General features: G+C 42.0%; 3 protein-coding genes across 3 annotated transcripts; 1 reads left to right on the top strand and 2 right to left on the bottom strand.

The window, feature by feature from the left end:
- Positions 1 to 344: 344 nt before the first annotated feature.
- On the bottom strand, positions 345 to 2,484 carry LOC4803135 (UDP-glucuronosyltransferase 2A3-like). The gene is made up of 3 exons (XM_001359890.4): positions 1,908 to 2,484; positions 1,542 to 1,801; positions 345 to 1,480 (listed from the first exon to the last, which is right to left on the bottom strand). Exons 1-3 carry the CDS (start codon positions 2,158 to 2,160, stop codon positions 407 to 409), a joined length of 1,587 nt encoding a protein of 528 aa, XP_001359927.2. The 5' UTR covers positions 2,161 to 2,484; the 3' UTR covers positions 345 to 406.
- A 191-nt stretch (positions 2,485 to 2,675) lies between these two features.
- On the bottom strand, positions 2,676 to 4,725 carry Ugt302E1 (UDP-glycosyltransferase family 302 member E1). The gene is made up of 2 exons (XM_001359889.4): positions 4,449 to 4,725; positions 2,676 to 4,291 (listed from the first exon to the last, which is right to left on the bottom strand). Exons 1-2 carry the CDS (start codon positions 4,675 to 4,677, stop codon positions 2,982 to 2,984), a joined length of 1,539 nt encoding a protein of 512 aa, XP_001359926.3. The 5' UTR covers positions 4,678 to 4,725; the 3' UTR covers positions 2,676 to 2,981.
- A 1,374-nt stretch (positions 4,726 to 6,099) lies between these two features.
- Ugt302K1 (UDP-glycosyltransferase family 302 member K1) lies at positions 6,100 to 7,902 on the top strand. Its single transcript, XM_001359885.4, has 3 exons — positions 6,100 to 6,420; positions 6,473 to 6,732; positions 6,788 to 7,902. The coding sequence occupies exons 1-3, from the start codon at positions 6,183 to 6,185 to the stop codon at positions 7,850 to 7,852; spliced, it is 1,563 nt and encodes a 520-aa protein (XP_001359922.2). The 5' UTR covers positions 6,100 to 6,182; the 3' UTR covers positions 7,853 to 7,902.
- The last annotated feature ends 7,488 nt before the right edge of the window (positions 7,903 to 15,390 follow it).

Below are 15,390 nucleotides of genomic sequence, written 5' to 3'. Positions count from 1 at the left end.
CTGACCTCCGCTCACGGGTAACAGCGTGGGAGAGGTAAGAGAGGGAGCTACAGCAGCTCGATTTGTTTCTTCTGGCTATAATAATGATCCGATCTGATCCAGGTTCTGCAGAATGGTAGATATGATCACTCTCCATGATTCTGCGTGTGATATCACAGGAGTCTGGATACAATATTTGGTTTCTGCAACTGTTATAGCTTCTGAGATTTAGGAGATCATCGACTCGAATCGGCTATGACTGCTGATCAAGAAGAAATATATACTTTATGTGGTCGACGTTTCCTTGTGAGTGGATCCACAACAGAACTCTTTGAATATCGGGTATAATCAAAAACATTTAAAGGTATCCTGGACATGTACACATTTATTTCTTAACATAGATTTAATCGAAATTAAAAAATTAACTCTAATTAAGTTTCGCCTTGGGCTTTGTCTTGTTATTTGCTCTTTCAATAAATAACTCCTGCAGCAGACGCCACACGCGACGAATCAGCAAAAACAGACAGTACAGAACAAAGATAATGCCTCCGTATAGGATCAGGATGGCGTCCAGATTATGATACTGAATGAGACTCAAGTCCTGGGAGGCACTCCGCAGGTACTTGGCGCCCTTGTGACGGGTCACGTGCTCCACCCAGAACACTGCCCGCTCTAGCGGTGTCTCCGGCTGATCGCGATAGCGATCGGACATGTCCTGAACCTTCTTGGTGGCCTCTGGATCTCCAATGAGCCGCTCAATGGCTGCCAGCAGCTTGGGAGCTGTCAGCTCTTCATAGTTCACTGTGACACCATATCCATTCTGCTCGGCACGGGCCATATTGAGGAACTGATCCCCGAAGATGGGAATGCCGACGAAGGGCTTGCGATGGTAGATCGACTCCGTGGTGCTCAGCAGGCCACCGTGGGTGATGAAGGCAATCACATTTTCGTGGGCCAGAATGTCGTCCTGCGGAAACCAGTCCGAGATGAAGACATTCTTGGGCTTGCCGGGAAGCTCCGTGTCCTCGAACTTCCACAGGACCCGCTGTTTCAGCTGGGAAAAGGTGTCCAACAGGGCCTGACGCTTCTCCAGAGGCAGGGTCTTACTCTTCAGATTGGAGCCCATCGAGAAGTAGATCACTCCGTGCTTGGCTCCCTCGATGAACTCCTCAATGTCCTTGGGCAGGGGCTGGCGTTTGCGGTTGATGTGCATGCCTCCCACTTCGATCATGTTGGGCGAGTAGGGACGAGGGAAGCTCAGAGAAACGTGCTGGTTGAGAAGCACCAGAGCTGTGTTCTTCCGCGTCTCGTACAGGTCCTGCTTGTTGTTGGGGAAGTACTTTCGGTAGATGGCTTCCTGAAGGGGCAGGTAGTAGTAGTTTATAAAAAGATACTCGTACGAGACAAAGGCCAGGTTTTTAATGCGCTGAAACAGCGTCATTCGGTCGGATAACTTGAGCATAGCATGCGGCACATAAGAAGGCGGTGAGGGGGTTCCAACCTAAGGGAGAACACAAATCGTAATGAAGGTCTCAGTGGTGGATTTCTTGGTAAACTCTTACCAGATCTGTGTTCCAGCTGATGGCCCCGAAGGTGCCCAACCCTATCAGCGGGGCATTGAAGTGCTCCGCCAGTCCAAAGTGTGCCTCGTTGAGGAAGACCTCAGAGATGACAGCGTCGTAGGTCTGATTCGATTGCATCAGCTCCACCACGATAGGATCTCTCAGCATGGCTCCGGTTATGGCCAGGCCCATATGATGGAAATCAATGATACGTGTGACGATCGGCTCTTGCGATTTCTCCAAAAGCTTACCAATATGGCCTGCCAATAGGCGAGAAATAGAATCATATTGATTAGATTATATTTAAGCCAACTGAAAGATAATGTGAACGAAGTGCACTGCGTTTTGTAAGACTGTTCGACGTACCTTTCATGGCATTCAAAATACTGGGCACAGGCACATCCCTGATATTCTTGATGGGTTTCTTCAGTTCAAAGGGCGAGACAATGGTCACTTGATGGCCTGCTGCGGCCAGACCTTTGGCCAGAGCCGATCCCACGTGGTAGTGGGATCGGGCTGCCGTGTGGAGTACCACCAGATAATTGTAGGCCGAGACGCAGCTCAGAAGACAGAGCAGCAGCAGAGCGGCGAAACTTGTTTTGCGGCTAAGTGGCTTCATGACTGATAGAAAAACACGCAATTAATTCGCCTTAATTATTGTATTTTTATGTATTAATTCTTTAGTCCATAGAAATCACTGCTAAGGCTTTGGCGAATCGAAACAAACTGAGAAAATTCTCGCCGGCTGTGGGGTAATTATAAGCAGCTGCATGTTGGGTCGACTAGTGGATCATGCTTCGATGATAAGGCGGTGTTTCGGCTCTCTCTTTGCAGTTCTCAGACTCTCCATAGTTTCCTCTCTTTTGTAGGCGCTCACCCAGTCATTCGATTTCTTTGGGTATTGACATAATATTTGTATGCAATCCACGCTCTTATGTATTCCTATATTTATGGCCAGTGCCTTGGTTGCCTTCCTCCAGTCAGTATCTTAGCTATATTAGCTATATTTGGAGAGAGAATCATTCTTTTTCGAGAGGTTTCAATCAGAATTTCTTCAGATTTTTGCTGCGTAATGAACTTGTCAATAAAATTTCATCAGTAATAGAGCCTTGACCTTGACCTTCGCTGAGAATCGCTGAGTAAAGAATTTGGAGACTTTCATATAAATATTTTATTTAAGAAGGTTTCTAAGTATTCCAAATGTTTCTTAGAGGAATATTATGGTTAAGGAACCAAATTACTTATAAAATATGTCTCTATTTGTAGCACTGACGTACACCTACGGTGTATACAAAGACCAACCTGTTTGGGGTTCCAATCTATCTCTATCCTTCATTTTCCGATGTTGTTTTCTAGATTAAGCCTTGCCTTAGATCTCTCTCTGAAACCAAATGGTTATCCGCCCAAGAGAGATCCTAAATCCTACTTAAAACCTACCGACTAATTAGCTTTCTCTTTCTTCGAGCTCCCCATAAGTTTAACCAAAACAAATCGTACCAGAACCCATAACAATACGATAACCAAGCTCAAACCCCCAAAGAATGTGGCCAAAACATCTATATTGTGATATTCCACGAGGCTCAGATCCTGGCAGGCACTTCTCAAGTACCTGGCGCCCTTCTGACGGGTAACATGCTCCATCCAATAGACGGCCCGGTCCAGGGGGGCCGCCAACTGATCTCGAAAGCGGTTGGACATTTCGCGAGCCTTTTCCGCGTAGCTGGCGTCACTGGTGATCCGTTCAATGGCTGATCGGAGGAGCGGAGCCTCGAGTTGGTGGTATTTGACGGTGATACCAAAGCCAGCTATCTCGGCATTGGCCATGTTCATGAACTGATCGCCAAAGAAGGGTATTCCCACCACCGGTTTGCCGTGGTAGATGGATTCCGTGGTGCTGAGCAGTCCGCCGTGGGTGATGAAGGCAATCACCTTGTCGTGGGCCAGGATATCATCCTGGGGGAACCAGCTTGAGATGAACACATTCTCGGGCTTGTCGGGAAAGTTTTCAACCTCGAATTTCCAAAGGATGCGCTGCTTGAGGCCACGCAGGGTCTCCACAATCGCTCGCCGCTTCTCCAGGGGCAGATCTTGGCTGTTGAGATTGGAACCCAAAGAAAAAAAGATCACTCCGTGCCTGGCACCCTCGATGAACTCCTCAATGTCCTTGGGAAGGGGCTGCCTGGCCTGCCGATTGATGTGCATGCCTCCCACTTCAATCATGTTCGGGGCGTAGGGACGCGGTGCACTCATGGACACATGATTGTTCAACAGAACCAACGATGTACTCCGTCGCATGTCATAAAAATCCTGTGTATTGTTCGCAAAATACTTCCTGTAGAGGGCCTCCTGTCGTGGCAGATTGAACCAACGCTGGTAGAAATATTCAAAGACCTGGAAGCCCAGGTTCCGGGCTCTCTCCGTGAAGTCCATGCGGTCACTGAATTGCAGCAGATTATGTGGCACATAGGAGGGCGGCGAGGGCGTGCCCACCAGGTCCGATGTCCAGCCGGTGGCTCCCAGGGTGCTCAGGACTATTAGCGGTGCCCCAAAGCGCTCGGCAAAGCCATAATGGGCGTCGTTCATGAAGGCCTCAACGATAACCCCATCGAAGGTGCGCTGCTCCTTCAGCAGCTGCTGCACTGCGGGCGCCGCAAGTAGGGCTTCGGTTAGGTCCAGACCCATGCCATGGATACGAGGATACCGATGGAGCACAGGCAATTTGGCATTCTCTAGTATTCGAGCCTTGTGATCTGCGGGAAAGGTCAGAGAGGGGGGTTTATTGTGCATTGTAATGGGTCTATCTGTGCACGTTTCTGCGATAATTGTCGCCTGTTATCAAATTCCCACCCTGATAAGCCTCTACGTGACACATAGCCCGGGAAAAACGGTTTCAAACGTAATACTCACTGGCCATTACGCTGATTATATTCGGCGTGTTCACATCGATCAGATTTTGGAGTGGTTTCGTCTGGGGGAATGGCGAAATCAGTGTAACCTCATGGCCAACCGCAATCAGACCCCGGGCCAAAGCAACACCCACCGTATGGTGGGATTTGGAGCCCGTATGGAGCACCATCAGGTAGGAGTAGCCGTATACCTGGCCTATCAACAGGAGAAGTAAAGAAACCAAACGCATTTTGCCACAGATTTGGATAAGACTGAAGAGTTTTAAGGTTTTCCGCTGCTAGATATACATTTGATAAGGGACTTCGTTCTTTAGAGAGAGGGAGACCTGGATTTATCTGTAGTTTATCTTTAGATTGCGGTATCTTAAGCATCATTAGATCTAGTGAATCTTTGTGCTGTTTCATTTTCGTTTGCATTCATATATTTTTGTATAGATCATTAATATTGAAAATTTGACAGAGTAATATACATTTTTTTCCCCCAAAAAGAATCCCAAAAATTCGCCGGAGAAATATACATATACATATATACAAATATATATCCAAAATATAATTTACAAGCCCTTAATCAAACCGTCCATATGTTTTCCATTTGTAGCATAGATATTTCCCTCTTAAAAACTCTAAACTTTTCTCTTTTTCTCTTCAATTCAAAGCTATATTTTTCTCTTCTGCTAAAAGCTCTCTTTTTCTCTTCAGCTTAAAGCTCTCTTTTTCTCTTAAATTTGAAGATCTCTTATTGCTTAAACAAGTTTGGTTAGGGGCTCTCTTCATTTACTTGATTGATCATCACTTTTTATTAATCTCTTGAGTTCCCTACACTACGTGATGCCCCAGACACCAGCATTTAGTTGTACATTTCAAAATATTATCAAATCCAATAGATAAGATAATTTGGAAGAAATCTTTTATTACACAGAGGGAAAACAAGACTGAAATTTGAATAATTAAAGTTTGAAATTGTAGAAAAAAAATAAATGTATTTAATTTAAAAACTATATATTTTCACATAACAAAATATATATTTTACATTTAAATTTAAAATTTTCTTATTTAAAAACTATATACTTTAAAATAAAAAAAAATGTTTATTTAAATTAAATATTTTCTTATTTAGATTAAATATTTTTCCAACAAATTGAATATATTTTATTTATTTTAAATTTGTAAGAAACACTTTTTAAAACAGAATATATTTTATTTTTAAATTAAATATTTTCTTATGTAGATTAAATTTGTTCCTACAAAAACAATATATTATATTAATTTAAAATATTAAAAAAAAAACTTTTTAAGAAAAAAAGTTGTATATTTATTTAAACAATTTTTTATTTAGATTATAATATTTTTCCCACAAATGGAATATATTTTATTTATTTATAATATTAAAAAAAAGACTTTTTAATAAAATTTATATTTAAATTTAAATTTATGTTAAATTTATCATACTATGCCACTTTTCTCTCAGTGTAAGTGTATATATATTCCAAAGCCCTCTCTCATGAGTGTAGGGCATGCAAAAATCGACTTAAAGTAAGCCTTTTGCAATCAAATGAGTATTTATTTTTGCTTACCATTTGGCTGGTGTCCAGTCTCATGCGGAGTACAGGAATTTCACAATAATTGAGTGTAGATATATGCAGCATATCTATAAGAATTCGTTCAGTCTGTGGCAGCAACGTGCTCCGTGCGGTCGGTCGAGGTCTCTCCCTCGCGGTTCTTGAGTTTCATCAGAATGCGTATTCTTTCGCTGTTTGTGGCGCTGATCTTCAGCTTGTGTTTCTGTGATGGCTACAAGTTCCTGATGGTCTTGAATTCTCCAGGACGATCGCACTTCAATGTGGGGCATGCCTTGGCCAAGGGCCTGGTGCAGGCGGGTCATGAAATCACAGTGGTTTCTGTGTTTCCTCTGAAGAAACCCATGCCTGGTTATCATGACATCTATGTGCCAAATGTGATAGGGGCTATGAGGGGTATGTATAAATGGTATAAATGGTGACCAGTGGCTGATTTTTTCATTTCAAGGAGACCTGGCCGCCTTGTGGCAGTCCATACAGAAACCTCTCACCCAAAAGCTAATAGATCATTATCATATGGGTTTTCGCCTCACACGAGCACTCTTTGTGGACCCCAATTTTCAGGATCTGTTGAAAAGCAATAGAACTTTCGATGCCGTCATCTGCGAGACCTTCTACAACGATGCCCACTATGGATTGGCTGAACATTTCCAGGCCCCACTCATTGGCCTGAGCACGGGGGGAGGACTGACCTTCATCACGGATATGGTGGGTAGAAAAATGTTCTCTGTGTTCTTAGCTAACTTTCTGTTTCCTCCTTTAGGTGGGCTCCCCAGCTCCCGCTTCGTTTGTGCCCCACATAATGTTGCCCTTCAACGATCACATGTCGCTGTATGAGCGCCTGGTCAATGTGGCTTTTCTGGCCTATGAACGTCTCCTGCTGGACTACTACTATCTGCCCGGTCAGGAGGCGCTCTATAAGGAGTTCTTCCCCGAGAACAAACGCTGCTTTTATGAGATGCGCCGTAATGCCTCGCTGGTGCTCATCAATCAGCATGTATCGCTGAGTTTTCCACGTCCCTATGCGCCCAACCTGATTGAAGTGGGGGGCATGCACATCGATGGAAAGCTCAGTCCCCTGCCCGCGAAGATTGAGAAGTTTCTCAACGAAAGCGAACATGGAGCCATCTACTTTTCAATGGGCTCGAATCTCAAGAGCAAGGACTTGCCGCCGGAGAAAGTGCAGGAAATACTCAAGGCCTTCAGGGGCCTCAAGCAGCGTGTGCTGTGGAAGTTCGAGCTGGAAGATCTGCCAAATAAACCAGATAATCTGTTCATCTCAGACTGGTTCCCGCAGACGGATATACTGGCCCATCCCAAGGTCCTGGCATTTATCACCCACGGCGGTATGTTGAGCACCACAGAGTCCATATATCATGGCAAGCCCGTCATCGGTCTGCCGATCTTCAGCGATCAGTTCTTCAATATGGCCCACGCCGAACAGACCGGCTATGGTATTATGTTGGACTTCAAGTCACTGAAGGCTGCAGACCTCAAGGCAGCCATCGAGAGGATCACCAGTGTGCCCTCCTACACGGAGGTTATCCGCGGCATGTCCTTCCGGTATCGCGATCAGCAGCAGACTCCTCTGAAGAACGCCGTCTACTGGGTGGAGCATGTGACCCGCCATCAGGGAGCCGCCTACCTGCAAAGTGCTGCTCAGAGGTTGAACTGGTGGCAGTACCACAATGTGGATGTCCTGCTGATCATCTTTGGAGTAGTGATCCTCCTGCTGGTTGCTCTGCCGCTTGCCATTTGGCGACTGCTGAGGGGGGTCTTTGGAGGTGGGAAAACACAACCCCAAGGGGAAAAGAGAAAACGCAACTGAATTTTAGTTTAATTTCAATAATAAAATATCACTTGAATGACTATAAAGTACTTTGGTTTATTTTTCATGATGGTAACTTTATGATCCTAATTTTTCTATCAAAACCAAGTCTTTTACTCCGTTTGAGCTTCATCTTGAACTCATTTGAGCCAGTTTAAGAAGTTATAGCTCACAGTCTTCTTTTGTTCCTTCTTCATTACTGTATTTCTTCACCAATTTCTGGTCTATCAAGATTTTGTAATAATATTTTCATCATTTATAAGTCATCTCTTTTTTATTCCCTTATTTTAAGATTGCTCGCTTGTTCTTTTGTTCATTAAAAATCATAATTTCCCATTTATTGACTTACTTTTGATTCTATATTTTTTTAGTATTTTAGAATCTTGTTTGGTATTTTTTAATATTTTAATTATATTATTTTTGGTATACTTAATATATTTTGATGCTTTTTAAAATTTGTAGTATTGGCTTTATAGTCATTGGTATATTTTAAGTCTGTTTCAATATTAATATTTATTTTAAGAATTAAGTACCTGTTTTAGTATTTCCAGTAGCAGTTTTTTAGTATATCGTAGAAGCTTTTCTCGTAATTTCACTTTTAAAACCTCAAGTTCTCAAGGTATACCTTAAATTCGCCTTTTTGTTTTACATTTCTATCTTTATTCTCTCTCTTATTGATTCCTATTCCAATTCTCATTCCCAATTGCTTAAGTTCGCCTTCTCAAAATATCACTGCCTAAAAGTATGCCACGCAAAATACATGGCCATACCCTGTGTTCAATTCCCTACCCATCAACCGCGGCCTAAAAGTATGCAGCAGAAAATTCGCTCAAATCTTTCGCCCACCGAAACAAATAAAATTGATAATTCTCATGGCATGATATCAATGCACACACGTGTGCCGGCCCGGCCGCTGATTGATTCCCAAACGAAATGTAAATGACAAAACAAAATTGGGAATGCAGACAACGATGAGGGACACACAAATTTAAATAGGCATTCAAGCATTAAATTAAGCGAAAAGTATATAAAAAAAAAGGGAGGGAGAACTGTAACATCCGCCCACGTCCAGTCACACCAAAAAGAAGGAAAACGCTTCAAGGTGCAAAACGGCTGAAATGAAGGAAATGAAAAGCCAAGAAAAAAACGAGACAAAGTTTCCCCCACATACACATACGAGATTTTCCGCGAGTGTGCAATGACATTGAAAAGGCAAAGCCCCAGAGGAAGGAAAAGAGGTGGAGAGGAAGCAACAGAAAATATGGAAAATATACGTAATGTGAGCCAAAAAGTTAGCTATGCACAAAAAAAAGAGGAAACTTTTTTGATGGCGCTGAAAGTGAAAAGTAAATTTACGCTAAAGTCGCCGAAATGCACAGTAAAGAGAAAATAAAAAATTTGAGAGTTGAGTGGGTTGCCCAAAAAGAGAGAGGGGGCTGGGGCGGAGGGACTTGCAAAAGAATATGAAATGGCAAGAAAAAGCGAAATGAAACGGAAGTTCAAGTTGATTTGTTTGCAGGCAAAGTGGAGTGAAGTGAAGCTCAGTTTCTCCTCTCGGGAACACACACACACACACACGCACATTGGCAGACATTTTGCGGAAGCGGAAGTTGCGTTTCAATCGCACTTCTGATGAAGTTAACAACAACAAGGACATCACATCGCCAACAGATGGCAGATGGCTATGGGGGCAAATAAATTTAGCATAACAATACTTTGCAAATTTCTGCGTATGCGTATGCGTATTATGCTGATGATTATGATGCGAATATAATGCCCATAAATTTGGCCAACTTTAAGGCCTACTTGGCAAGTGGAAGGAATGGCAGTTGTTGTTTTTGTTTTGATGGTGTTTTTTGTTGTTTTGGGTTTCCGAGGCTTTAGTTTTGAAGATAGTACTTTGTAGGAGGGTCGATAAAGTTGTGGAATGAACATAAGGTGCGATATATATTTTTTATAATTTTCTGGGTTTTTTTACGGCTGTTCTTTCTAGCTTAGGCCGCTCGAATGCCCTGTGGATCATGAGAGCTCTGTCGTAGAGCGCTAACAGTGATCTGTAACCGGTAGCGGCCACAGACTGTTATAGAAGATCGCTAACAGTGATCTGTAACAGTGTGCTGTTACCGGCTGTGGCCACAGCCTGCTAAAGCAGAGCGCTAACATTGAACTGTTACCGGGAGCGGCCACAGGCTGTAAAGGAGGCTTTTACACGACGGTAACAGGCTAACCTGGGGTGTTAACAGTGCTTCTGCTCTGTTAGAGCTGCTGCTCCCGAACAGATGGGTTTATATTTATTTTTTTTAAAGAACTAAATAAAGAATTTTTTTGCCGTAATCAAGGGTTTTCAAAAGGGTTTTTATCATTCCCAAAAATACAAATTTTTCGAGGAATTATTAGTGCCCCAAAAGTTGACTTAGCAAACTCTTTATAGATGTCCTTCTGCTTCTGTCTCGCCTACCCCCCCTTTGTGTCATATCTTAAGGCTATGATTCATTCATGTGATATATGGCCATGACTGCGGGTCCTTAATGTCGCAGTATCGTAATTAAAAAATGCATTGCGGCATATCAGACATCTTTTATTTTTTTTATATATTTTTTTGTTGTTGTTTATTTTTTGGCTTGCGCTGATATATCACACATTTATCCACCCTCGGGCGCACACAAACACACACATACATATGCAGAGATTGCGCTTGAAATGACAGTTGCACTTGCACCATGACAATGCGCCCCAAATGGAATGGAACGAGTGATGGAGAATGGAGAATGGAGGACGGAGGACGGGGGCTGTTGCAGCGGAGCAAATTGATTGCGATTGTTGAGTTGATTGGCAGGCGAAACACACACACACACACACACACAGATAGATTGACTGCATGCGACGCGACACTGGCAAACAAAAGCGCCGCTTTGTGGTTTCCATTGTTGTTGGGGACTTTAACCCCTCTACTTTTTTAATACTCTATCGCAGGCCACAAAGAGGCAGCCATGATTTCTCAGTTTTAAAGATATAGATCTCAATGAAAACATACCAAAGAGCTCAGATTTTTCTGCACAAAGCATATATCTATGCAAATCAGAGCTTACAGGATCGAGAGTACTATTAAATGTAGCTGTCAGATACAACAATCTACTCTTAGTTGATACTGAAGCTCGAAATGACACGCGCATCATGCAGCAGCGCCCATCGGTCGTTTGAGCGGGATGTATGCTGCGCTTTTGCCAGCTAAATCGGGTTAAAATCATTCTACTGTATCTATGTACCCGGTAGACTAGGGGCCAAGACCTCCAAGCAATCGCTTTGCTCGGGCACCAACCCGCGGCTCACTAGCTTCGGTGGCTCAGGCCACGACGACAACCCAAAAGTTGTTTATATATTAGAGAGATTTAATTTAATTTAATCTGTATCTATATATTTTTGCACGGACACCAACCCCCGGCCCACTAGCTCGCTCCGATATCAGCAAAATAACAGGCCACCACGACGACCCAAAACATTTTTATATAGTAGAGGGTTTTATTTTAATTTATATCTATTTTTAGATTATATCCTTGAAAGAGTATCCAAAAGCCCTGCCCTTCTTATTCCTCCTCCTGTTTTGTATCTCTCTCCTCCTCTGTTGCCCCCAACCTTGTTAAACCTTTTTGCTGCTTTTTCTGCACCCATTTATTTTTTGGTTGTCGTTTAAATTAAGTTCGTTGTGTCTTTTATCTGCTTTTCTTTTCAGAGAATTTTTTCTCTTTTTTTCTGATGAATTTTTAACACGCGCAATTCACAAGATGACAGATAGTTTACTGCAACTCTTAGAACAAAGACAAAGATGTGTGTGTGTGTGTGTTTGTGTGGCAGTATCTGTGTGTCTTTGTTTTGAAAATCAGCTGCAGGGAAACAGAATGTCTGTTTTGATTGGAAGATTGCTAAACAAAAGACGATGCAAATGCCAGACGAAAATAAACTGAAATAATATAACATAGATTGCATTTGCAAAGGTAAACGAAAATCTTTTAAATATCGCAAAGACAAGCCAACAATTGTTAGATATTTTTCATAATTAAATATTTCAAGTTACAAAACATTGGATACATATATGTAGTATACATATGTACAACTATTCCTATCTGAAGGATTCGCCTTTATTAAATTATTTATTATTTATATTTTAACGAGTATCACATTTTAATTTCATCAAACAAACAGAAAGTTACTTTCGGGTCTTTGGGCGAGGCTTCAGGGGCGTGTAATATGTATTTTCTGTTTGACAAAAAGCCTCAACAAATCCGCAAAATTTTCCGATGCAATGTTTATCAGAATTTTGCAGGTTTTGTTGTTTTTTTGAGCGTATGAAATAAATTGATTAAATTTTGAATGCCTTTGGCATTTGTTTAAAAGTTAATTGTTGGCGCTTTCGGCTGTTGATGCAGTTTGTGCGGTCTGTAAAGCGAAAATTAAATGCGGTCAGTGCACTGTCCATCCATTGAGGATGTTCCGGTAACGTATTTCCATTGAAGCCCAAAGTTACAGCCCTGCAGTGAGGCAAATTCCAGGCGTTTGGCATTGCCGGAACGCCCCTCCTTTGGCCAGTAGCAACAAAAAGCCATCAAATTAGTGTGTCGGCTCTTTGCCAAAGTTTGAAGCTGGCGTTTTCTTCTACGAGGAGTATCCCCAGCCCCAGGACCCCCCCACCCCCAGCAGTAGGCGGACATCCATCCGCAGAGCCAAAGCCAAGGCAAGCGCGTGCCAAGTTGCGTTTTTTGTTGTCCCGTTTTGTGCCCCATTTTCCCCCATTTTCCAGTGGCTTTCTTGTCTCTTTTTTGTATTTGTGTATCCCTTAGATGTATATACATAAAAGGGTATATTGGGTGGGAGTAGAGGATCGCGGATAAAGGAATACGAATATTTGTAGATACAAAAATAATTTTTTAGTGCAAAATATTACCAGATTATCAGATTTCTTAATTAAAAATAAATATGTGAATCATTTAAATTGGGTTTTTGAATTTTCAAATATTTTCTTTGTATTAAATAAGCTATAAATATTTATAAATTACTTTATTCTAATTTTATTATTATTACATGAGGATAATTATTATTTAAAAATATTAATAAATATATTTTACAATTCTATTAACTTTTAATAATATTTATATTTCACTTTAAAATGTTTGTTATAATTTAAAATTTTTAGTTGTACTTAAATATTATTCATTTATTTTAATGTACAAAAATTTAAAAAAAAAATTCCTTAGGCGGTATGATCTTAAAATGATAATCAAATCATTTTGTAGAGACTAAAAACCATAGTTCTTTATCTGTAAAGGGTATCATCCAGTTGTAATATTACTTAGCTTTTTGCTCATATTTTTTGTACTTGTTTTTTGCGTATTGTTGGTTGGTTGGCTGCGCTCTTTGAAATATTAAAATTAATAATAAATGTTGACGGCATTCATTTGTTGCTGCTGCCGGCTGCCGCTACACAAATATGAAGTCTTCATTATGGCCAAACGCATTTTGTGTTGTCTATTTTCTGGCACAGACTGTCTTCCCTTCTCTGACACTTCCAGCATCGTTCCATCCCGCTTCCACGAGTATCTCCAGTTACCGGCACTTGCCCAGCAGCCTGCTGTGCCGCTCCCTCACGTGGTGCTGCCCATGTGGCCATCTCCTTTCATCTGCTTGTGATTTTTATTTCCTTTGGCAATTTGTGCAGTTTCTCCTGTGGCTGTGCTCTGTTCTCGTTTGCCTCTCTCGTTTTTCTGCTAAATTAAATTTTATTTAACTGTTACTGTTATGCATGGAATTGGTTACAACATTTTTATTTTAATGCTTTGTCTGCACACTCACACACACACACACACACGAAATATACGCTAATTTCTTTTTAAATTATTTAACAATTTTTCGACTGGCATTTGCGCGCGTGTGGCTCCTGGGAAGAAATATCTAAGGCTGTTGCCACTGCCAGAACAATCTAATTAGAGCCAACAACGATGACGATGCCGATTTGTTTTATGCCAATTTACTTGGCAACAGTTGTCGTTAATGCGAGTGCCAAGGAATTTGGCACAGGCTCTGAAAAGTCTGGAGCGGAGGGCAAGTCTGTCCGGGAATTGGCTTTGGCCAGCCAAATGGCCATCTCTTGGCTAATAGTTTTTATTTTTCTTCTGTCTAACTGCATAATTGGTGCGAAAATACATAAATTGTTCGTGATAGATGGCCACAAGGAATATTAAAAGTTGTTTTTCCATTCGGTTAAGTAATTGAATTCTTAGAAGAAAAAAGCAAGAGAACAAAGAGAAAATATTTAAGAGCAGAAAAGGGCATGGGGGAAAAAGGGTTGCCAAATCATTATTAAGGATAGCACAAGCTACATATATCCAGTGGAACGAAGAAACGGCCGAGGTACGTTGCCGCATCACGGGTAGAACGGAACCAGTTCGATCGCCAAGATGTGGCATGAGGCACCAAAAAGCTTTCCGTGAGGCTCCGTAGACAGGGTTTCCACTCGTTCGCGGGGTTTCAATTCCCTATCAGCCTCTTCTTCGTCTTTTCCCGAGGACCGCTGCCCAGTAGAATGGAGAAACGACCGAGGGAAGCTGCCGCATGACACTTAGAACCGCACCGGTTCGCTTATATCAAAGACTATACTGTACCAAGATGTTGCATGGGGCATTAAAGGCTCCGTAGACAGGGCCCTTCCACTCATGCCTGGGTTCTCAATTCTCTGTCAGCCCATGCTTCGTATCTTCCCGAGACCCAATGCCTACTCGGCTTCGTTTGGGTCAGGTGAGTCGCTCCCAGAATTCTAACACGAATAAAAAGGCTTAGAAAAGAGGTACTGATACACAGTCTTTGACCATTGAAATGGAATTTGTTTCTTTTACAATATCTTGGTATTTGTATAGTCTTTGCTTATAGGCAGAAGAGAGATATATAGATAGATAAAGATAGTGGTTTATTGTATCAAAGAATGTCCCCAAAAGTACCCAACACATACTCAAAAGATTAAGTACAAAAAATATGCTTTAAAGATCTTTAGAAATCTGTAGCCTTTGAGACATTAAGACATCCATAGTTTCTACAGATGATACAATTGGAGGCCTTCATGGAGGCTTTATGTCAATAAATAATCAAAAGAAAAAATCCCATTGAAAAGTGCGCAAAGGTTGAATAATAAATGCAACAATTGCCCCCAGTGGCATATGCAACGTGGCAGGTAATGCATAATGAAATTATAAAATGCAGCCAGCAAGGCCGAAGGTCCAAGGCCCTGGGCCCAGGGCCAGGCAGCGGCAAATGGCGACAATGAAGACTTGTGCCGGGCCGTTGGCTGCCGCAAGTGGCAGCTCTGATTGGATTGTGCGGGACGTTGGCGCTCTTGACGATGTCTTGCATCAACTCAATTGGCAATTAAAGCGCATCAACATTAATGCTGAACTCCATGGCCACCTCCACAGTCCCCGGCCGCCATGATGATGATAATGATGATGATAACGAGACGCTGTCGGCCATTGCACGTATTGCCGGGGCACAACAAA

Source organism: Drosophila pseudoobscura, chromosome 2, assembly GCF_009870125.1.
Source record: "Drosophila pseudoobscura strain MV-25-SWS-2005 chromosome 2, UCI_Dpse_MV25, whole genome shotgun sequence".
Lineage (NCBI taxonomy): Eukaryota > Metazoa > Arthropoda > Insecta > Diptera > Drosophilidae > Drosophila > Drosophila pseudoobscura.
Note: the sequence above shows the minus strand (reverse complement) of the source record. Positions and strands in the feature narration are given on the sequence as shown.